This window comes from Tachyglossus aculeatus, chromosome 4 (assembly GCF_015852505.1).
Source record: "Tachyglossus aculeatus isolate mTacAcu1 chromosome 4, mTacAcu1.pri, whole genome shotgun sequence".
Lineage (NCBI taxonomy): Eukaryota > Metazoa > Chordata > Mammalia > Monotremata > Tachyglossidae > Tachyglossus > Tachyglossus aculeatus.
Genome location: NC_052069.1, coordinates 104029504 through 104054176, shown reverse-complemented (window position 1 = coordinate 104054176; position 24673 = coordinate 104029504). Strand labels below are relative to the sequence as shown.

General features: G+C 46.1%; 1 protein-coding gene across 1 annotated transcript in view; it reads left to right on the top strand.

Moving 5' to 3' along the window:
* Window positions 1–11461: 11461 nt before the first annotated feature.
* Window positions 11462–24673, top strand: part of RABGAP1 (RAB GTPase activating protein 1) — a 110913-nt gene continuing 97701 nt past the window's right edge. The window contains exons 1-2 of the mRNA XM_038744805.1: window positions 11462–11506; window positions 14155–14354. Coding sequence (XP_038600733.1) covers window positions 14205–14354 — 150 coding nt within the window. The 5' untranslated portion in view covers window positions 11462–11506; window positions 14155–14204. The remainder of the gene's footprint in view (window positions 11507–14154; window positions 14355–24673) is intronic.

Genomic DNA, 24673 nt, shown 5'->3' with positions numbered 1-24673 from the left:
GCCATGTTGTGAAGGTCGAATCGACAGAATTTAGCGATGGATTGAATATGTGGGTTGAATGAGAGAGCGGAGTCAAGGATAACACCGAGGTTGGATTGAATATGTGGGTTGAATGAGAGAGCGGAGTCAAGGATAACACCGAGGTTACGGGCTTGTGAGACAGGAAGGTTGGTGGTGCCGTTTACAGTGATGGGAAAGTCAGGGGGAGGGCAAGGTTTGGGTGGACAGGTAAGGAGTTCTTTTTTAGACGTGGTAAACTTGAGTTGCCGGGGGACATCCAAGTAGAGGTGTCTTGAAGGCGGGAGAAAAAGCAAGACTGCAGAGAGGGAGAGAGATCAGGGCTGGAGATGAAGATTTGGGTATCATCTGCATAAAGGTGGTAGTATTGATAAATTAATCTTCCCTTATTCTAAGGAAGGGTTTTATTTTTGTCATCTTCCCTTCAAATTTTGTGGTGATTGCGTTTTGTGCTGAAACAATACATAGTCATTCCGTGAAACTTTTACATGATTTTAACGTCGGTCAACAGCACCGTCAGATTGGAAACTCCTGCAGTGTTAAGTTTCCTATAAAATCAGGCCACAGGGCTCCAAAATGAGAAGTATTTGCTTTTGCCAAAGTGATCATACCCCCTGTTAGCTTGCTTTTTTGCCCAAGTACTTTAGGGGTATGTGATCTAAAGCCTGACTGGAAAATATACTTCATTGTTCTTGTCAAAGATATTTTAATGAAAATGTGAGGCCAAGTGAGTAACCCTTTGAAGTCCTCAAGCTGCATTTATTAGTGACTGATTGGCTTTTCGTTTCCTTTGGTGATTAATGCCTTTCAGTTTTTTTCAGTAGAAGCATTTTGCGTTGGAACCTAATCTGTAAGCTAAAATTACAATTTTTCTTTTGAATCAGTAAAAGAGTTCAAAGAAACAGCCCCAAATTGAGGCATCATTAAAACAAAACCATATGCGCTGTTCAGTAATTAGTAGTAGTGGAAGTGATTTTTATCTATTTTTCTTAATGAAAAGAGAAGTTTTCCATGAAACTGTGCTAGGTTTTGCCTCACCCTTCCTGGACACACAAATCCAGATCAAAACAGGGCAGGGGGAAAATGGCTCATAAAAAGTTGTGTCCTAAAAAGCAGTGTTAGAAACAATGCTGTGATTCTTGTGGGGCATTCCCACCCCTTCACACCATTCCTTTTTCTTCACTATTAAACTAGAGAGTGGGGCTGACCCTCCAGAGGAAACTTGGGCTCTCTGGCCTGCCTCAGGGCCCTCCCATCGCACCTTTCAATTAGCCTGCTTTCTTTGGCTCCCTGTGGTTTCCTTAATCAAGGATGCCGAGAGCTGTTCTCCTTCCTTTCCACATCAGCCGGGAGAAACAGAGGGAGCCTGAACTCTGCACATGCAGCGCCTGTTTCCATTGCTCCCTTTGAAGAAGCAGAGGCGGGTAGTTAGGGAGTAAGGGGAAAATAGACTTTATGTCCAAATGTCAGGCGTGTCCAGCTCAATTACTAGTATCGACCACACCTCTTCCAATCTGGCTAAGTAATTTGGGAGGTAATGGAGATCTGTGGGTCGATCATTAGCACACTGGCTCCTCAGCTAACACACTTTTAATTCAGTTTTGTCGCCCAGACTGCTCTATTTTAATTCTCCTGGCTGTTGGTCCCCTATTTCTAGTAGATTTTAATCCCACTGTTTTCTGTACTCCCCCAAATTCCTAGTACAGTGTCTCATGCTTTGGGGCTCAGTGAATACTTTTGATAATGATGGGTTAAAAAAAGAAAAAAAAAAACCTTATGGCAAGCAGTGCTGATCTGCCTGCTGCTGTAGTGGATGATGCTGTGCTTTAATTTGTATTGCTCTGTTTTTTGAAACCGTATGGGTTTGGGAGTCGGGGCACCTGGGTCTCAGTTCCCTCCTCACAATTTGCCTGCTGTGTGAACTTGGGCAAGCCACTTCCCTTCTCTGTGCCTCAGTTTTCCCATTTTGTAAAATGGGGATCAGTTCTTGTTCTCGCTCCGACTTAGGCCGTGAGCCCCATATGGGACAGACAGGGACTGTGCCTGTCCTAATTAAGCTGCATCTACCACAGGTCTTAGAATCAATCAGTCAGTCAGTGGTGATAAGCGCTGAACTAAGTGCTTGGTTGAACAGTGCTTGACCCATAGTAAGCATTTAACAGTGCCCCAATTCTACCCTAGTTATTACTTTATTTCCCTCTCCTGATTCTGCTCCTCTGTAGCACTTTCATATTCTGCAATTGTCTCTCCTCCTCCTCCTGTGTCTCACCCAGGGAAGGTGTGTTGCAATGAACATAGCTTTGATACTGGTGGACTGACTGCATTCCAAAACTTCATTGTTTGGTTCCTTAGTGATGCTGGTGAAACTATTGAAAAGGTTTGGCACATCGGTGGGAGTTCCAGGCCTTGTCCCCAGAGAGAAGACTGACAATTACATTTGCTCTGGAGAATTTAAGTTCGGTTTGTTACCACTAATGTGACTCAGCCTCTCAATCTCCCAAAGAACCCTGCGGCTTTCTTGATTCCATTTTCTGTCTTTGTCGGTCTGGGTGCCTTTGAATAGTGTACTTTCTAGGGAGCGGAATTAATTCACGGCACTTCTCGGGTGTAAAGGTTTGTTTCCTATTCACTGCAAACCCTTACCCCGCCAGCCTGGTGCCATTAACCAGGACGTATGTTATCCCCAGATTCCGTATTGGGAACAGAATGGTTTAGTGGATAGAGCATGGGCCTGGGAATCAGAAGGTCATGGGTTCTAACCCCGGCCCCGCCACCTGTCTGCTGTGTGACCGTGGGCAAGTCACTTCACTTTTCCGTGCCTCAGTCACCTCAGCTGTAAAATGGGGATTGAAAGTATGAGTCACAAATGGGACAAGGACGGTGTTCAACCCCATTTGCTTATATCCACCCGCGTGCTTAGTACGGTGCCTGGTACATAGTACATGCTTAACGAATACCATAATTATTATTATTATTACCCTGTATGGAACCCCATTCGGCTCAGAGGAGGATCCGAGAAACTCTCCCCACATTAAAGTTCCAAATCACGCGACTTTCAAAAGTAGAAGTGTGTTTGAGGTGAAAGTTATTCTGAGGTCGGGGGTGGGAGGGGAATTGTAAGACAGACGCGGGCCAGTAATAACTCTAAATGAGTAGAGTATGTGGACACCCTGAGCATCAAGAGGCCAGAAACTAAAGTAAATCTGCTTTTTCATCAAATGGTGTATAGCTCTCTAATTTTAACTCCAGCTCTCTGTCATATTTAGAGATATTGCTGGAACAGTGGAGCCCTCTGGGCCTGTGCTGCAGAAATACTTTCCTACTGTGTGTTTATATTTCTTTTGGGGAAATTCTGATGGGTTTTATTCCCAACCTCACCAGTAGCATTTTTGAGAATTACTGAATTTTTCAGTTGGGTAATTGGTAGATATATGATTTTTTTTTTTGAAGTTTGAAAAGTTTTTGGCTATAATGGTTATCACAACCAGATCTGCATCTCGTAGAATGCTTACCAAAAAGTGCTTTAGTGGTGCCCTTAATTGTACTGATTGCTATTTGGAATATATTTTAAGTACAAGTCTTTTCAGGTAAAAGTTCAATATCCCTATTTTACTTTTGAGTTAAAAATTTTCCAACTATTTTAACAACTGTTTTGGCCACCAAATGATGGAAAATTGTGATTTAAAAATGATGGATATAGTTGGGACTTATTTGGTGGGTCAGTAGAGCACTGGCTGCTTCTCATTGCCAGGTCATATGAGGAACACCCATTTGGATTCTTTTTCATTGTAGGTCTGTATTTCAGAAGTTTACTTTTCTCAGCGACCTTTATTGTGACTTCTACATGCAGAGACACAACATACAGTCCTCCAAGCAGCGGGACCTAGTAGATAGAACATGGGCTTGGGAATCATTAAGATCCTGGTTTCTAATCCTGGCTCCGTCACTTGTCTGCTGTGTGACCTTGGGCAAGTTGCTTAAATTTCTCTGTGCCTCAGTTACCTCATCTGAAAATGGGGAACAAGACGGTGAGACTTATGTGGGGCAAGGACTGTGTGTAACCTAATTACCTTGTATGTACTTGAGCACTTTAGTACAGTGCCTGGCACGTAGTAAGTGTGTGACAAATACCATAAAAAAATTAAAAAAAGAAAAAAAAACAGGAAGTTCATTCTCGTTTTACAGATGTGGAAACTGAGGCACAGAACATTTGAGTGACTTGTCCAAGGGCACCTAGGTGGTAGGCGAAGCTGGAACTAAAAGCTGCTCTCCTGACACTCCATCCCTTGGTCTTTCCACTAGGCCATGCCTCCTCCTCCTTCCAACAACACGCATCCTTCTGGATAAAACGTTTATGCTGTCAGAAGAACCGGTTGTGTGACATCCAGGTGTGCATACTATAGTGTGAGTTTTCTTGAATGCAGGGTTCCCCAAGAACGTAATCCCTGTGTTTTTTGGAGAACTGGCTGGAAGGGTAGAGGGGGTAGGGGGGCGTTCCAAAAACGCCTGGGGCGGGAGGTCGAGTTATTGAATATTTCTAATTTTGGACTGCTCCTTAAAATGCCTCTCAGCTCTAGTACTGTGCTCTACCTTGCTGCCTTGTTTTTATCTCTCTTTGGCTTTCATTCTGGCTCGAGCCCTGTTGCCCTTGCCGCACAGAAGGGTGTGAGATGAGGTTTCTTGTGACTATTAGGTTTCAGTGGAACTGGGCAGGATATTGCTATTTCTAAGGTTAATGTTGGCCCAAGTACACTGAATTCAATTAATCTCTGTATTTTTAGAAGTTTGGGGCTGGAAGGTTGTCCTCGTCAAAAGCATTTTGAAAATGCTGACAGCGGGCAGCGCATTGAACCAAACCCTAGAAAAATACATGGACATTGAGTCAGACGTGTACCTGGCCTGAAAGCATGGGGAGAGGACATACCGATAAACTGCCGCCTCCTCCTCTCTCTGTTCTCTTCTGCTACAGCCCAGTTTGTGCTTTTCGTAGAGAAGCAGCGTGGCTCAGTGGAAAGAGCACAGGCTTTGGAGTCAGAGGTCATGGGTTCGAATTCCTGCTCCAGCACGTCTGTTGTGTGACCTTGGGCAAGTCACTTAACTTTTCTGAGCCTCAGTTACCTCATCTGTAAAATGGGGATTAAGACTGTGAGCCCCACTTGGGACAACTTGATCACTTTGTATCCCCCCCAGCGCTTAGAACAGTGCTTTGCACATAGTAAGCACTTAACAAATGCCATTGTTATTATTATTATTATTATTTTTATTGTTATTCCTCCCAAACTAACCTCTGAAGTACACCTCCCTCTCGACTCTCATCTCGGATTCACCGTGCACACTTTTCCCCCAGTGCAACGTCCTCCTAACTCAAATCCACCAAACCGTGTCCCTTCCCACTTTTAAAAGTCCTCCTAAAAGTCACCTCTTTCAGATTGCATCTATCCCCCGACAAATCCCCATTGCCCTGGTCACAAAATCCCATCAGCCATCCTCAGCATGTATGTTGGCTAGTTTGTTCCACTTATTTACTCGCCTACCAATTTCACCGCCTCTCTTTTGTTTTTAGCAGTTGATGCCTTTTCTGTATGTCTTCCAGTAGATCAGGGAAGCAACATGATCTAGTGGAAAGAGCACAGGCTCGAGAGCCACGAGATGTGGGTTCTAATCCTGGCTCCACCACTTGCCTGCCGGGTGATCTCGGACAAGACACTTAACCTCTCTGGGTCTCCTCCATGTCTTCATCTGTGAAATGGCAATTAAATGTCTATTCTCCCTCTCCCTTAGATTGAGAGCCCCATGCGGGTCAGGGGCTGTGTCCAATTTGATTACCATTATCGATCCTGGAGTGTGGTGTGCGGAGCACTGTTCTAAGCATGTGGGAGGACAAGACAAGAGAGTAGGTAGACAAGGTGATGCCCTTGAGGGTTTTACAGACCTGAGCGAGGAGACAGACATAATGCATTCTAGGTGACTCTGACACGGACATAAGTGGTGTGGGGCTGGGAGAGGGCTGAACATCCAAGTGCCTAGGTGACACAGAAGGGAGGAGGTGTGATTTTAGAAAGGACTGAGGGGGGACAGTTCCAGGCCCAAGGCAGGACGTGGGCGAGGGGATGGTGACGAGCCAGGTGAGATGGAATTAGAGAGAGTAGGTTGGCATTAAGAGAGCGGGCTTGTAACGAAATCAATGAACGGACTGACATGGGGGGGACAAGCTGCTGCAGTGCCTTAAGGCCGATGGGAAGGAGCTTTTGATTGCTGCGGGGGTGGATTGGCAACCACTGGATGCTCTTGAGAAGTTCTTGAGGAATAGGGGGACCTGGCCGGGATGTTATTTAGAAATGTGATCTGGGCAGCAGAGGGAAGGATGAGCTGGAGTGGGGAGAGGCGGGAGGCAGGGAGGTCAGCGGGGGAGATGGTGGCCTCTGGGGAGAGCCAGGTTTCAGGAATGATGAGAAGGAGCAGGGCCCGGGGAAGGGAAGCTTTCCTAAAATAGAGTGAGGGGGTTCCACAGGCCCCGCTTGGCTGAGGCTGTCGGGGTGGGTTGGGTTGGAGTGAGCCGATGGGGACGGGCACAGGGGTGAGGAGCTTGAGGGGCCATGCTGCCGGAACAGGAGGACCCGGATGGGATGATTGGAGGGGGCATAGTGAACTGAGAGAGTTTTAAACTTTGAGAGATTGTCCACAGAAGTAGTTGTTTAATCTCGTGTGGCCAGCCATTAATTGCTGGATTGATTGCCAGTTCATACCCAGTCGGGGGAACCTTGGGTCCTTGAGAATAAATAGGTGAATGCTGAGAGGTAAATAGTGGCTGTATTGACAGGTAAATAATAATAGTAATAACAATAATAATGGCATTTAAGTGCTTACTATGTGCCTAGCACTGTTCTAAGCGCTGAGGTAGATACAAGGTAATCAGGTTGTCCCACGTGGGACTCACAGTCTTAATCCCCATTTTATAGATGAGGTAACTGAGGCCCAGTGAAGTGACTTGCCCAAAGTTACACAGCTGACAGGTGGTGGAGCCGGGATTAGAACCCATGACCTCTAACTCCCAAGCCTGGGCTCTTGCCACTAAGCCACACTGCAGCTGTTTATATGTAAAAAGACCGGGTGGGTCACCACCCTGTCAGCCTGCCTCACCAGGTCTGTATTATTATTATTATTATTATTATCATTATTATTATCATCATCATCATCATCATCATCATTATTATTATTATTCCAGATCCTTAAGAGCAGGGACAATGTCTTCTACTTTTATTCAGTCACTCAGTGGTATTTGAGCACTTTGTGCAAAGCTAGACTGTGAGCTCGTTGTGGGCAGGGATTGTCACTATTGCTGAGTTATACTTTCCCAAATGCTTAGTACAGTACTCTGCACACAGTAAGCACTTAATAAATATGATTGAGTGAATGAAAGCACTGTGCTAAGGGTCAGCTCCATCCCTCCCACAAGGAGCTTTCAGTCAACAGGGGGAGACAGACATTAAAATAAACTATGGAAGTAATAGAACATAAGGGTATTTACCTAAATGCTGTGGGGCTGGGGTGAGTAACAAAGTGCTTTAAGGGGTACACAGCCAAATGCATGTTCAAAGCAGCAGTGGGGGAGCTACAGATAGGGGAAATCCATCTCTTGAAGGAGATGTGATTTTTTTTTTTTTTTTGGAGGGTTTGGAAGAGGGAGAGAGTGGGCAGCTGTTGGATATGAGGGAGGGAGGGAGTTCCAGGCCTGTGAGAGGTTGTGAGCAAGGGGTCAGTGGAGAGATAGACATGATGGAGATACAGTGATTAGGTGAGCGGTAGTGGAGCAGAGCTTGCAGTTTGCGTTGGAGGTTGAGATCAGCTTCACTGACCCTGTCCTGTCCTGGTTCTCCTCCTAATTTCTCTGCTCATTCCCAAGCTCTTCGGGAGGCTCCCCCTCTGCCTCCCATCCCCTAACTGTGGGTGTCCCTCAAGGTTCAGTTCTGGATCCCTTTCTGCCCTCCATCTACACCTATTCCCCTGGAGACCTCATTCACTTCCATGGCTTCAGCTCCCACCTCAATGTGGATGATTCCCAAGCCAGCCCTTATCTCTCTTCTCAATTTCACATTTCCTCCTGCCTTCAAGACAAATCTTCTTGGATGTCACATTGTCACCTCAAATTTAACATGACTAAAACAGAATGCTTTATCTTCCCTCCCAAACCCTGTCTCTCCCCCTGACTTTCCCATCTCTGTAGGTGGCACCACCATCCTTCCTGTTTCACAAACCCCTAACTTTGGCATTATCCCTGACTCCTCTCTCTCATTCAACCCACATAATCAATCTATCATTAAATCCTGTCTGTTCAACCTTCACAGTGTGGCTAAAATCCTCTCTTTCCTCTCCATCCACACTGCTACAATGTTAATCCAAGCATTTATCCTATCCCGTCTTGATTACTCTATCAGCTTCCTTGCTGACTTCCCTGCCTCCTGTCTCTCCCCACTCCAGTCCATCCTTCACTCTGCTGCCCGGATCATTTTTCGACAGAAATGTGCAGAACATGTTTCTCCACTTCTTAAGAACCTTCAGTTGCTGCCCATGATAATAATAATGATTAATAATAATTGTGGTATTTGTTAACTGTTTACCATGTGCCAGGTACCGTACTGAGCACTGGGGTGGATTCAAGCAAATGGGGTTGGACATAGCCCCTGTCCCACGCAGGGCTCTCAGTCTCAATCCCCATTTTACAGCTGAGGTAACTGGGGCACAGAGAAGTGAAGTGACTTGCCGAAGGCCACACAGCAGATAAGTGGCGGAGCCGGCATTAGAACCCATGACCTTCTGGCACCCAGGCTTTATCCACAAAACTATGACCATCCACCTCCTCCACAAACTCCTTACTATCAGTTTTAAAGCACTCAGTCACCTTGCCGCCTCCAACGTCACCTTGCTGCTCTCCTTCTACAGCCCAGCCCACACACTTCGCTCCCGTAACTTTAACCATCTCACTGTACCTCCATCTCATCTATCTGGCTGCTGACCTTTCACCCACGTCCTGCCTCTGGCCTGGAATGTCCTCCCTTTTCATATCAGACGCAAAATTAGTTGCCCAAGAACTGTCCACAACTGTACTCTCCCCACCTTCAAAGCCTTATTGAAAGCCCATCTCCTTCAAGAGGCCTTCCTTGACTAAAAGTCTGCATTTCCTTTTCTCCTGTTCTGTATCACCCTGATTTACTTCCTTTATTCATTGCCTCCCTCAGCTCATCAGCACGAGTGCACAGCTGATACTTATTTATATTAACGTCTCTCTCCCCCTCTAGACTGTAAGCTCATTATAATGTGTCTGTTATATTGTACTCTTCCAAGCACTTAGTATCAATAAATGCAGTTGATTGAGAACTGATTGAGTGCCTTAAAGTAGGCGATAAGAAGTTTCTGTTCATGGAGGTGGATGGGTAACCATTGGTGGTTTTTGAGTTGGGAGATAGGGACTTTTTTATGTGTTGTTTTTTTTTTTTTTAAATGATCCTGGCAGTAGAGTGAAATATGAACTGGAGAAGGGAGAAACAGGAGGCAGGGGGGTCAGTGAGGAGACTGCAGTAATTGAGGTGAGAAATAAGTGCTCCCAAGTGCTGTTACAGTTCCCTGTACACAGCAGCTCTAACATGCTCAATGATGAGATGTCAATAATTGATGTCAGAACTACAAGAAATGTAGCTGCAAACGACCAAAAGCGTAGTGGTTCTTTTCTGTACAGTTCTTGGGCACCTAATTTCTCTGGGCAAATGGTCTTTTGGTCAAAAAAAGATTGTCATAGCCTTCCTAATCTTCTAAAGCGGCAGTTGGTGACCTTTTTGAGTATAAGTAAAAATGACAGTTTTGAGCAGCCGATGGGTAAGGAGCCACTCATACAGTTCAAGCACACGTTAACACAGCGTCACCGTCACGCTAGGGGTTTCAAAGACCTCGTCTCCCGTCCTGCTCCTGCTTGTCCCCTTCTCCCCTCCGCCCCATGACATCTGGGTCAGATGAATCCACTACCCTCCAGGGGACTCAAAGGCCACGTTTTTATTGCCCTTCTCCACCCAAACATATGTGTCAATATGTTCTGCTGCACATGGTGCAATGGAATGACATCATTGGGCCTCAAGGCTGCTACATAGCAACAGCTGTTGCCGTCTGGGACGAGGGGGAATCAGTCAGTCAGTGGTATTTGAATGCTTACTGTGTGAAGAGCTTGTTTGCTGTGTCTCTAGCCTGTAAGCTCGTTCTGGGCAGGGAATGTGTCTGTTATATTGTTAAACTGTACTCTCCCAAGTGCTTAGTACAGTGCTCTGCATACAGTAAGTGCTCAGTAAATATGATTTCCAGGCTGACTGTGTGACCTTGTACAAGTCACTTAACTTCTGTGCCTCAGTTACCTCACCTGTAAAGAGGGGATTAGGACTGTGAGCCCCCTGTGGGACATGGACGGTGTCCAACCTTTTTGGCCTGTATCCCCCCCAGTGCTTAGTACAGTGCCTGGCACATGGTAAGTGCTTAACAAATACCATTTTTTTTAATTTAAATTCCATTTTAAAAACCAAAAAAGCAAACCGAGTTGGTGGACACATTCCTTGCCCAAAAGGAGCTTGCAGTCTAGAGGGGGAGATGGTCATTAAGATAAATAGCAGATATAAACCTAAGTGCCGTGGGGTTGAGGGTGGGGGAATATCAAGCGCTTACAGGATACAGATCCAAGGCAGATCCAAGACAAGTGCAGCGTGGCTCAGTGGAAAAAGCACGGGCTTGGGAGTCAGGTTGTGGGTTCTAATCCCGGCTCCGCCACTTATCAGCTATGTGAGTTTGGGCAAGTCACTTAACTTCTCTGGGCCTCAGTTACCTCATCTGTAAAATGGGGATTAAGACTGAGCCCCATGTAGGACAACCTGATCACCTTGTATCCCCACCCCTGCCCAGTGCTTAGAAGAGTTCTGCACACATAGTAAGTGCTTAATAAATGCCATCATTATTATTATTATTATTATTATTATCCAAGTTTGTAGGCAGTGCAAAAGGGAGAGAGAGAAGGGGAAGTGAGGGCTTAGTGGAGGAAGGCCTTTTTCAGGAGATATGATTTTAACAAAACTTTGAATGTGGGGAGAGTGGTGGTCTGTTGTATATGAAGTGGGGAGGAAACCCCAAACCCTAAGGAAGATGTAGGAAAGGAGTCGGGATGAGATAGATGCCGAGTGAAGCGTACGGGCTGGGTTTAGTGAGGTAAGAGTGGAGGGGGCAAGCTGATCGCTTTAAATCCAATGGCAAGGAGTTTTTGTTTGATGCAGAGGTGGATGGGCTACCACTGAAAGCTCTTGAGAGTGGGCAGATGTGGACTGAATGTTTTCGTTTTGTGTTTTTTTTTGTGTGTGTGGTTTTTTTTTTTAGAAAAATCTGGGCAGCAGAGTGAATTAAGGACTGAGTGGTGGAAGACGGGAGGTAGGAAGATCAGTGAGGAGCCTGATCACTAGTCAAGGTGGGATAGGATAAATGATTGGATCAGCATGATAGCGGTCTGGTTGAGTGGAAAGGGCAGATTTTAGCAGTGTTCTGAAGGTAGAATCGACAGGATTTGATGGCAGATGGAATTTGTGGATTGAATGAGAGAGGTGTCATTCATTCAGTTGTATTGAGCGCTTACTGTGTGCAGAGCACTGTACCAAGTGCTTGGGAAATACAAGTTGGCAACATATAAAGACGGTCCCTACTCAACAGCGGGTTCACAGTCTAGAAGGGGGAGAAAGACAACAAAACAAAGCATGTAGACAGGTGTCCAGATCATCAGAACAAATAGAATTAAAGCTATGTGCACATCATTAACAAAATAAATAGACTCGTAAATATGTACAAGTAAAATAAAGTAATAAATCTATACAAATATATACAAGTGCTGTGGGGAGGTGAAGGAGGTAGGGTGGGGGGGATGGGGAGGAGGAGAGGAAAAAGGGGGCTCAGTCTGGGAATAATAATAATAATAATAATCATGGCATTTATTAAGTCTTCTAGACTGTGAGCCCACTGTTGGGTAGGAGCTGTCTCTATATGTTGCCAACTTGTACTTCCCAAGTGCTTAGTACAGTGCTCTACACACAGTAAGCGCTCAATAAATATGATTGATTGATTAAGTGCTTACTATTTGCAAAGCACTGTTCTAAGCACTGAGGTGGTTACAAGGTGATCAGGTTGTCCCATGTGGGGCTCACAGTCTTAATCCCCATTTTACAGATGAGGTAACTGAGGCCCAAAGAAGTTAAGTGACTTGCCCAAAGTCACACAGCTGACAATTGGGAAGGCCTCCTGGAGGAGGTGAGCTCTCAGTAGGGCTTTGAAGGGAGGAAGAGAGCTAGCTTGGCGGATGTGTGGAGGGAGGGCATTCCAGGCCAGGGGGAGGACGTGGGCCGGGGGTCGACGGTGGGAAAGGCGAGAACGAGGTTCAGTGAGGAGGTTAGTGGCAGAGGAGTGGAGGGTGCGGGCTGGGCTGGAGAAGGAGAGAAGGAAGGTGAGGTAGGAGGGGGCGAAGTGATGGACAGCCTTGAAGCCAAGAGTGAAAAGGTTATGGGGTTGTGAGATGGAGGATTGTGGTGTTTTCTACAGTGATGGGAAAGACAAGGGTTTGGGTGGGAAGATGTTTTATTTTGGACAAGGGAAGGTGAACAGAGAGGTGCAAGAGGGCAGTTTCCTTGTGGCCAGCCTTGGGCAGTAGCAGGGCAGCTCCCCCGTCTCCTGCTTCCTGGACTCAGGAGCCCCAGAAGAGGCTGTGGCAAGGTCTCTGGGGCTGCTGGCAACTGCTCTTCCCAGCTCAAAACAGAGCATGGGGTCCCTCTCCGCCCTGTGGGCAGCGGTAGGTTTTGGCCGTGTTGTACTGGGGTGAGGGTGGCTTCCCAGGATGGGTGTGTTAGATGCCTAAGACCTGCTTCTGCCCATGCCCCTGTTCCTGCCCTTGCTGCTGCCCCTCATAATAATAATAATAATAATCATAATGGCATTTATTAAGGGCTTACTATGTGCAAAGCACTGTTCTAAGCGCCCCTCATCCCGTTCCTGTCTGCACCTCCAGCCTTCCCACCTCCCTAAGCCCCTGGAGCCTCCCCTCAGGGAAAGAGTTCACCCCTTTTCTGGGAGGAAACCGCCCCTCACCTTAGAAAGTCCTCCCGTGAACCCTGCAGATCGTCAGATCCTGAAGCCTTGGTTTTTAATGCCTCCCTCCCCAATCCCTGACTCAAGCTCCACAGTTGGCTAATAATAATAATGACAGTCATTAATAATAATCATGATAATGGTATCAAAGATAAAAGTTCGGACACAGCCCCGCCCTTCCTGGGGCTTGCAGTCTAAGTAGGAGGGAGTAGGATTTAATTCCAGTTTTACAGATGAAGGAACTGAGGCCCAGAGAAGTGAAGTGACTTGCCCAGGGTCACCCAGCAGAGAAGCTGGAGAGCCCGGATTCGAACCAGGTCCCCCGATCACTCTTTCCACAAAGGACCAGATGTCGAAAGGAGCCGTAGGTTGCGAAAACCCGTTGCGTGGGTTGGGAAGGTAGCTTCTGCCCACGCTCGGCTCAAGCGGGGAGTGAGCGGCGGAGAAGGGAGGTGCCCCTTGGCTTGGCAAGTGCTTGGCTTGCTGGAGTTGGGGAGCAGCGGGCCATGTGGAGCGGTGGCGGTTTTGGCCTCTACCCTTGAAAACTGACAGTGGACTCTGCCATTTGTCAAAGAAATCACTCGTGTGTAGACAGAGCCATTCAGTGTGTTTTCTTTTTCTGAAGCTTGAGGTATCTTGGCTAGAAATAATCACCAAACGTCCACATTGGCAGAAGAGAAAGTAGAGTATGATCATCTAAGCAAGAGAATTTCCGGGAAAGCATTGCAAACCAGTGGACTTCTTTTTCATAAAGCCTTTACGTGCTCTGTTTTAGTCAGTGTAAGAGTAGCAAAACAAACGTTTTCACTTTAAAAAGGAACCAAGATTTCAGTAAACATCAATTAATTGTGCCGTTTACGGTAGATTGGCCGCTATCAGTTACACCACCCAAATGTTAATTTTGAAATAGAAGGGTTTTTGGAAAAAGAAACCAACCTTTTGACATGCGTTTCTATATAAAGTATCTTTATGGCTTTTGTTTTTCAGGATTTTATAAAATATTTAATCATTCATGAGTTGAGCTTCCTTCTTGAGTCATGGATGACAAGGCGTCTGTTGGAAAAATCAGTGTCTCCTCAGACTCGGTATCCACTCTTAACAGTGAAGATTTTGTCTTGGTTTCCAGGCAAGGGGATGAAACTCCATCTACCAATAACGGTAGTGATGATGAGAAACCAGGATTGAAGGTAAGACTTCATAACCGGAGTTCATTCTGCTTTTCCTCTAAGCAAAACTTTAGCTTAACGAGGAACTTGAAGACCGGGGACAATTTGAAAGTACGTGCAAATGCTTTTGACCGGTAAGTAGTATTCCACTCGGGCAGCATGGGCAGTAGAGATGTTTGATTAAAGCATTTTCTTTGATTGGCCCCGCCCCCCGTAAACTTCCCATTCTGTTTGACGAAAGGACGCCCATGTCAGCGAAAACACTGCTGTAGAGATAGCAATGTTGTGACTGTCTCACGGAATCAAGGTGATTTAATCTCTTAGAGAGACGTGCTTACGGTTTTTCTTTTAAGTCTGTGTGGGGACCGGCGCCCAGTTAGGGTGGGGGTGGGATCCCGGGGCATTTGTCTGTGGGGAAAGTGGCTCACAGTGAGGCGAAGGAAGGACTAGCAGAGCAATGGGGAGGGATGAAGAGAGGCTCTTCATTTTGAACCGAATTAACCCGAAGCAGTTGCCGGTATTACCTTCACCCCGCATAGTGTGGCCAGAGCCAGTTACCCCCAGTACTCCTCAGACCTCACTCCTTAAGGGACCTGGTGAGAGAGGTCTACCACCCTGCAACATGCCACTACTAACAACCACTAACCACCCTGAAACCCTCCGGATGCTGCCCAGTCAAACGTAGGATTTAGGAACGTTAATTTTAGTAGTGGTCCGCAGAACATTAACAATCTAACCTGTTTTTTTTTTTTTAATCTATGCTATTTGTTAAGCGCTTACTATGGCACTGTACTAAGTGCTGGGGTTGGATACGAGGTTGGACACAGTACATGTCCCACATGGGGCTGTTGCCACCTCCTCCTCTTGGCTTTTCATCGGCCAGCTAGAGGACCGGATTATAGTTTCTGGTTGCAAACGCTGGAGATGGCTAATCGATCAGTGGTATTTATTGAGCTCTTAGTGTGTGCAGAGCACTGTACTGAGCACTTGGGAAAGGACAACAGACTTGGTGGACACGTTCCCTGCCCACCAGGAGCATACATTCTAGAAGGGGAGAGAGACATTAATATAAATTAATAACTTAAACGGTTATGTACAGTGCTGACCTATCCTTTGGGACATTTTACGGTTCTTTAGATCATTGAGCTTGTGAAAAACTGCTTCCCATAAGGAAATTGGGAACTCTGTCAAATCTAATATTGCGGCATGTTGCTTTAAGGGTGTTTGTAGGCCAGTGAACAGGTTTTGGGAAACAGGAAAGAATTCAGTGTCATTTGTATAGTGCACACAGTAAGCGCTCAATAAATACAATTGAATGAACGTGGAAATTTTTTGTCTGTTTCTATTCCTCAGTCGTATTTGAGTGTTTAGGATATGCAGAGTTAGAAAAACCAAGCCAACAACAGAGAAAGCTCTTGAATTTGGGCTAGTTTCTTACCCAAACCCTGACCTCCCCCAACTTTCCCATCACTGTAGGTGGCACAACCATCCTTATTGTCTCACAAGTCCATAACCTTGGCATCATCCTTGACTCATCTCTCTGTCAGCGTACACATTCAATCTTGTCACCAAATCCTGTCCTTTCTACCTTCACAGCATTTCTAGAATCTGTCTTTTCCTCTCCACCTAATCCGCTATCACACTGATGCAAGCACATATTTCCTGCCTTCACTACTGCATCAGCCTTCTTGCTGACCTCCCTGCCTTCTGTCTTTCCCCTCTCTAGTCCATACTTTACTCTGCTGCAAGAGCATTTTTCTGAAAAGACTGTGCAGTCCATAGTTCTCTACTGCTCAGAAACATCCTCTGGCTGTCCACTCACCTCTGCATCAAACAGAAACTCCTTACCATAGACTTTAAAGCACATCACCTCTCTCCCTCTTACCTTACCTCGCTGCTCTCTTATTGCAACCCAGCCCAAACACCATTCTACTCTTGATACCTTGATCTTGTTTATCCCTCCACTGGCCCCTCACCCACGTTTTCCCTCAGGCTTGGAACTCCCTCCCCTTTCATATCTGACAGGCCACCTCTCTCCCCACCTTCCGAGCCCTCTTAAAATCCCCTCTCCTCCAGAAGGCCTTTCCTGACTGCCTTCATTTCCCCTCTCGCCCTCCCCTCTGCATTGACCGTGCGTTCGCCTGAGTACCCCTTAGCCAGCCCTATAACACTTAAGTAAATTTATGCTCTACTATTTCCTCTATCCAGAAATTATTTTTAGCTCCTTGTACGCAGGGATCATGTTTACCAACTCTGGAGTATCGTACTTTCCCAACCATTGTTTGGTTGATTATTTTCTTCCAGTAGAAATGGATCACTTCAGAAATTAATAAAAGTTGGAATGATAGCCAATCATTCAGTGACGTTTATTGAGTGCCTAGCGTGTGCAGAACACTGTAGTAAGTGCTTGGGAGAGTGCAATACAATAGAATTGGTAACTGTGATTCTTGCTCACATTGTGAGCATTGTGTCACCTGTATATATGTATATATGTTTGTACATATTTATTACTCTATTTATTTTACTTGTACATATCTATTCTATTTATTTTGTTAGTATGTTTGGTTTTGTTCTCTGTCTCCCCCTTTTAGACTGTGAGCCCACTGTTGGGTAGGGACTGTCTCTATATGTACTTCCCAAGCGCTTAGTACAGTGCTCTGCACACAGTAAGCGTTCAATAAATGTGATTGATTGATTGATTGTGCTAACAGTCTATTGGAGGTTACAATCCAGTCTAGAGGAATTGTGAAATGAGCAATCTCCCATGGACCTTAACGTGGCAAATCACCTAGGTCTCTATCTTCCTGTATCACTCTGCTTTTATAGACTAGGCGGTTTTCTCTGGGCAACGCGTAGGTGGAAAAGGAAGTCAAGACTGGAGGATTTATCAGATTTCTGACGTTTCTCTACGGTTTCATTTTCTTTCCAAAAGAGTGAGTGGTTTTGTTTTGATTTCTTTCACCACTACCCCCTGGAGACCGTACAAATCCCAGGGCCCTAGGCGGTTGCTCAGAAGGCCTTCCTCAGCAACACGGGTGCTGAGGAATAGTCGGACGCAATGCAAGAAGAGAAGAGGACGGTAGAGTTCACTTTGTAAGTTGGGGCAATGGAAATCAATCAGTCAGTGGTATTTCTGGAAGCCTTGGAAAAGAACAGTACAGTCGAACAGGTCGGTCCATTCCCTGCCCACCAGGAATTTACAGTCTAGAGAGGCGTACCCTGAGTTCTGCCAGAACACGTTTCCCGTTGGAGTTTGGGTTAGGATGCAAGGTAGGGAATGTTCTTCCCACAGCGTGAACGTGACTGGATACTGTGTGGTGAAGGGTTGGGAGGAAACAGTGGCGCTCCTAACCCAGCATCAGGCAGTAGGTGAGTACGGTCGGGTTCACATTGTAATTCGAGTTTTTCCCCAACACGGGGTTCTGTAAGAAGGCAACCCCCACGTTGTAGGAGAATTTAGGCATGCTACTACTTAATCACACCCAGCTTAACTATTCAGTCGAGCAGTGGTATATATTGAGTGCTTTCTCTGTGCAGAGCACTGTCCTCAGCGCTTGGGAGAGTACAGTAGATGTAGTAGACTTGGTCCCTCCCCTCACGGAGCTTACATTATAGTGGAGGAGGCAGATTGGAGGAATTGGGAAACACATGAATTTATAGATATGTACACAAATCCTGGGTGGGGAGGGATTATTATTATTAATAATAATAATAATAATGATATTTAAGCACTTACTGTGTGTCAAGCACTGTTCTAAGCGCTGGGGTAGACACACAGAGGTTGTCCCATGTGGGGCTCACAGTCTTTATCCCCATTTTACAGTCGAGGTAACTAAGACACAGAGAAGTTAAGTGACTTGCCTGAGGTCACCTAAGTGCTTAGGTGGTACAGAATGCTGAAGCGTTAATAGGGCCACTAGGGAAGAGGTAATAGGGAGGGGATATAAGAAATTTATCAGAGAAGGACTCCTGAAGGACGTGGTAATACTACTACTAATAATAATAGTAATAATGACATGTGTGGTATTTGTCAAGAGCTTACTGTGTGCCAAGCACTGTACTAAGTGCTAGGGTAGAAACATGATAATCAGGTCCCACATGGGGCACACAGCCTAAGTATGAGGTAGAAAAGGTATTAAATCCCCATTTTGCAGATGAGGGAACTGAGGCACCAAGAAGTTGTGACTTGCCCAAGGTCACACAGCAGGTAAGTGGCAGGGCCAGGATTAGAACTCAGGCCAGCTGACTCTCCAGCCTGTGCACATTCCACTAGATGACCCCACTTCTCAGGTGGGGGTTTGAAGATGGGGAGAGCAGGGGTCTGCTGATTTGAAACGGGAGAGAGTTCCAGGCCGAAGGGGAGGGATGGGAGCAGGAAGTGGCTGACCAGAGAGGTGAGAATGTGGCCTAACGAGTAGGTTGGATTGACAGTAGCCAAGTGTGTCCGAGCTGGGGTGCAGTGGGAGAGAAGCAGGAATAAATAGGGAGGGGAGAGCTGATGATAGAGCATCTTACAGCCAACGATTGATGGGCAACCATCAGAGGTGATAGAGCATCTTGCAGCCAACGATTGAGGGGCAACCATCAGAGGTCTTTGGGGAGGGTGCGACATGCACGAAAAGAGTTTTATTCACTTGTATTTATTGAGTGCTTAAATACAAAGCACTGTTACTAAACACTGGGGAGAGTGCAGTATAACAATAAACAGACACATTCCCTGCCCACAAAAATAATAATAATATAATAATAATAATGGTATTTGTTAAGTGCCTACTATGTGCCAAGCACTATTCTAAGCACTGGGGTAGATGCAAGGTAATCAGGTTGTCCCATGTGGGGCTCACAGTCTTCACCCCCATTTTACAGGTGAGGTAACTGAGGCACAGAGAAGGTAAGCAACTCGCCCAGAGTCACACAGCTGACAAGCGGCGGAGCCGGGACTAGAACCCACGACCTCTGACTCCCAAGCCCGGGCTCTTGCCACTAAGCCACGCTGCTTAAAGTGTGCATCGGATTAGGGAGGGCCAGAGGCAGGGAAATTTGCCAGGGGACTGATGCAGTAAGATGTACTACGAACAAAACAGGGCATTGGTAAAATGCTTAGCCCTCTCCTCAGAGGAAATCCTAAAACCGCATGGCATTGTTGTTGTTGCTGGGCTGAATTCAGCAATTTGAGTCATCAACCTTGCCAAGTCCGCAACCACCATTCCTTGGACCATCAGCCCTTGTCCCCCCGGCCCCCCCAGTCAACCAGTGGTATTTATTGAGCGCTTACTATGTGCAGAGCGCTGTTCTAAGTGCTTGGGAGAGTATAGTGCAAGAGAAATAAGCAGACACCCCACTCAAGAGTCCTTGCTGGCTGGTGAAAGCTTCGTGTTCAGGAGGTTCAGTTCTAGAAAATGCAGATCATCTTCTCCAAAGGGCGCTGTGCCAAACCACATGGTACACTGAGGTGTTTCCTCACACGAAGGACAGGAAGCAAAGATCTAAGAGCAGTCTGTGTTATTTAGCCCATTGTGCCCCGTTTCCTCTGTATTTAACTACCAGCTGCTTATGAATCCTCCGAAAGGTTGGAGGCTTATCCTGCGCTCGGTTCAACTCCACTTCGGTAGGTTGAAAACTACAACAGAGGGGCTCGCTAATTGGGAGATTGGTGCCAAACTTTGCTCCCTGGGAAATGGGGGACCACCTGGTATCGTCTGAGACAGTATAAGCATTAAATAGTTTCTCGGGCAACCGGGTTTTGCCTACTTCTAGAATCCGCTAATATTTATTTAGAAAGTCATCGTTCGTGTTTTACAGCAGAAGTGTGGAAATCCACTTCAGACGTACGGTTGATTCGGTCGAGTTGATGTCTGGCGTTGGGCATTTGCTGCTGCTTATTGGGGATTTTTAACTAGCAGTGCCAGGAATGTGGCTTATACCTATCATCAGTCACACAGGATGCATTCCTGGGGGATGATGGCTAATTTTTCTCCATTTTTTTGGTGGGTAACTGAGGCCCAAAGAGCCTGGATGACTTGGCCAGGATTCCACAGGAAATTTTTCCTCATGAATTTGTGTTTCTTTATAGGGCAAGTGGCGCTTCAGATTCCCATACCTAATAATAATAGTAATGACAACGATAATAATACTTGTGGTATTTAAGCACTTACTATGTATCAGGTACTGTACTAATTGCTGGGGTAGATATAAAATAGTCAGGTCCCACATGGGGCTCAGAGTCTGAGGGAAAACAGGTATTGAGCCCCCATTTTGGAGATAGGGAACTGAAACACAGAGAAGTTAAGTGACTTGACCACACCTTTGGAGTAGGCTTTCAGTTCCGAAGAAAGTTGCACGACAGAGAGAAGCTGCCATGGCCTAGTGGAAAGAGCATCGGCCTGGGAATCAGAGGATCTGAGTTCTAATCCCAGCTCCGCCACTTGTTGGCTCCTCAGTTGCCTTATCTGAAAAATGGGGATTGGGATTGGGAGCCCCATGAAGGCCCTGGACTCTGTCCAATTCTGTTAGCTGTTTCTACCCCTGTGGTTAGTACAGTGCCTGGCACATAGCAAGCACATAACAAATACCATTAAAAAAAAAAAAAAGATAGGTTTTTCCCTTGACTCCCGAAGGGATCAAACCATCCTACTTCCACACACCTTTCCCTTGCCACTCCTTTCTGCCTCCCAGCTCCAGTCCTGTTCACCGATTCTTATCCTGTCTTCCCTCTCTCAAGGTAAGGCCTGGGTTGGGCTGGACTCGGGGAGAGAAGACTTGGTGAAATGCGGACCCTCTTAAGCCAGGTGCCATGGTAACAGATGGAAGAATTCAGGGGTGGGGATGGAGGAAGATGAGAGATACTGTGGCGGGCACACGTGGAAGGTAGACCACTGAAGGCAGCTTGGTTCTGGATCCCTGGGAGACCTGTAGTGAAGCAAGTTAAGGCCGCCTCAGTAGAACCCATTGACTCCCTCGAGTCAGTCTTGTTTTCTTCCACCTCTCCGTGGTAAATTCCTTATGGGCAAGGAACGTGTCTATCAATTCCGTTGCACGGTACTCTCCCAGGCATTCCGGCCAGTGCTCTGCACCCAGTAAGCGCTCAATCAGGACTGTTAATTGAAAGATTTCACCTTTGCAGAGAGTATTGTAAAAATCTTTGCATCCCGACAGCAGGTTGTTTCCACTATACTCGCTGACAAGCTTGCAGCACTGAAGGGTTTTGTTTTTTTTTAACGGCAATTGTTAAGCGCTTACTCCGTGCTAGGCACCGTACTAAGCATTACGGTAGATACAGGTGATCAGGTTGGACTGAGTTCCTGTCCCACATCGGGCCTTTATAGGTGAAGTAACTGAGGCACAGAGAAGTGAAGTGAGTTGCCCAGGGTCACGCAGCAGACAAGTGGTGGAGCTGGGATTAATAATAATAATAATGACATTTATTAAGCACTTCCTATGTGTAAAGCACTGATTGGGAAGGTTACAAAGTGATCAGGTTGTCCCATGGGGGCTCACGTCTTCATCCCCATTTTAATCAATCAATCAATCAATCAATCATATTTATTGAGCGCTTACTATGTGCAGAGCACTGTACTAAGCGCTTGGGAAGTACAAATTGGCAACATATAGAGACAGTCTCGCATGGGACAACCTGATTACCTTGTATCTACCCCAGCACTTGGAACAATGGTTGGCACATGATAAGCGCTTAACAAATACCATAATTATTATTATAGAAAGCACTTATCAAATACCATCATCATTATTATCATTATTATTAGAGGTGTGGGGGCATGGTCTTGGGAGTCAGAGGCTGTGAGCTCCAATCCCGGCTCCGCCACTTGTCAGCTGTGTGATTTTGGGCAAATGGCCTCACTTCTCTGGGCCTCAGTTCCCTCATCTGTAAAATGGGGATTAAAGCTGTGAGCGCCACATGGGACAACCTGATTACCTTGCATCTACCCCAGTGCTTAGTAGAGTGCTTGGCACACAGTAGGCGCTTATCAAATACCATCATCATCACTATTATCATTATTATTGAGAAGCAGCGTGGCTCAGTGGAAAGAGCCCGGGCTTTGGAGTCAGAGGTCGTGGGTTCAAATCCCGGCTCCACCCATTATCAGCTGTGTGACTTTGGGCATTTTACAGATGAGATAACTGAGGCACAGAGAAGTGAAGTGGCTTGCCCAAAGTCACCCAGCTGACAAGTGGCGGAGCTGGGATTCGAACCCATGACCTGCGACTCCCAAGTCCGGGCTCTTTCCATTGAGCCACGCTGCTTCTCTGACTCTCAGGTCCTCTGACTCCCAGACATGTGCTTTTCCCACTAGGCCACACAGCTTCTCCAGGTTGGTTTGCTTTTGAGCAAAGCAATTTGAACTTTCCTTGTTACCTCTGCAGCCTGAACAAGTAGTGGGAACGGGAGATTTTTTACAGAAGGTTGTTTCCTATTCTCGGTTTGAAACGAGCCCCTAGGGATTTCTCAAACATTTCGTGTCAGTGCCTAGCCTCTTTAAATTGTGAAATCTCTTCAGGGAAGTCGTTCTTGAGTTAACTTCCTCTCATTGTTTCAGGATTTTTAATATGCTCGAGGTAGCTTCGTGTAACCTGCAACAAATAAACATACTGGGAGTCTAGGTGGCATTGTTAATGACCTTGGGAAGGGAAACGAGTTGTTGCGTATGGCGAATGTGAGTGAAAAAACAAAACCATATAGGAATCAAGACCAGGAAGTTGCTACAAAGTTTTCCTGGGGACATTTTGTCTTTCAGGTCCATGAATTAGATTTTGCTCTCAAGGAATGGTATTTTGGCCAGTTTTATCATGGGACTGTTGTTTGGTTTAATTGCAGATGAGAAACTTCAGAAGATGTCTGTTGTGCATGAATGTGCTGTGGTTATAAACTAAGTTGATTGATTTGGGGAATTTTTGAATGCAGGAAAAGTGGGAGTACCAGGGAGAGGTATATTTTTCATTGCCTGTTTCCTCAAATGGGCATCCCAGAGTTTATCTGGGAATATTTTAAGGATAGAAGAGGAGCACTGAAAGCAAAACTGAAGGACTGTGGAGAGGTTTTTGTGTACGCCAGGAACTTTGCCTCATCTGCTTGTCCTGTGTCTATCCCAGTCCATTCATTCATTCTGTATTTGAGAGCACTTTCTGTGTGCAGAGCACTGTAGTAAGCGCTTGGGAGTGGCTTAATAGAAAGAGCCCAGGCTTGGGAGTCAGAGGGCCCAGCTCCGCCACTTGTCAGCTCTGTGGCTTTGGGCAAGTCACTTCACTTCTCTGTGCCTCAGTTACCTTGTCTGTAAAATGGGGATTAAGACTGTGAGCCCCACCTGGAACAACCTGATAACCTTGTATCTCCCCCAGCGCTTAGGACAGTGCTTGGCACATAGTAAGCGCTTAACAAATGCCATCATTATTATTACAGTATAACAATAAACAGACACATACCTTGCTTACAATGAGCTTACCAGTCTAAAGGGGGAGAAAGAAATTAATATAAATGAATTACAGATATGTACATAAGTGCTGTGGGGTCGGGAATGGGGGTTGAACAAATGCAACAAGTCAAGATGACGCAGAAGGGCGTGGGAGAAGAAGAAGAGAGGACTTAATCAGGTAAGGCCTCTGGGAGAGATGTGCCTTCAATAACGTTTGAAGGTGGGTAGAGGAATTGTCTGTTGGATTGGAGGAGGGAGGGCATTCCAGACCAGAGACAGGATATGGGCGAGGGGTTGACAGCGAGATAAATGAGATCTAGGTACGGTGAGAAGGTTAGCATTTTAGAGGAGTGAAGTGTGCCGGATGGGCTGTAGTAGAGTAGTGAGGTGAGGTAAGAGGAGGCAAGGTGACTGAGTGCTTTAAAGCCAATGGTGAGGAGTTTTTGTTTGTTGTGGAGGTGGATGGGCACCCATTGGAGTTTCTTGAGGATTGGGGAAACACATCCTGAACGTTTTGGTTGAAAAGCAATCCGGGCAGCAGAGTGAAGTATGGACTGGAGTGGGGAGAGACAGGAGGCTGGAAAGTCAGCAAGGAGGCTGATGCGATAATCCAGGTGGGATAGGATGAGTTAGTGGATTATGATAGTACTGGGGATGGAGAGGAAAGCGTGGATTTTAGTGAAGATATGATGGTGGAGTGGTTCTCACCATTATCATTCTGGTATTGCTGACTAGTTCAGAAAACTAAAGTGCATTCGATTCATTGTTTCGCAATTTTTTTGCTTCAAGTTTATTTCCAAGAGAGCTACTCTTGCCTTAGTGAATGGTGTCTTTTCTTCCATCTCTTTCTCCTTATATTGGTAGCTTAGAGTGAGTATGAGATCCAGATGTGATCCCTGATTGTATTTCTCA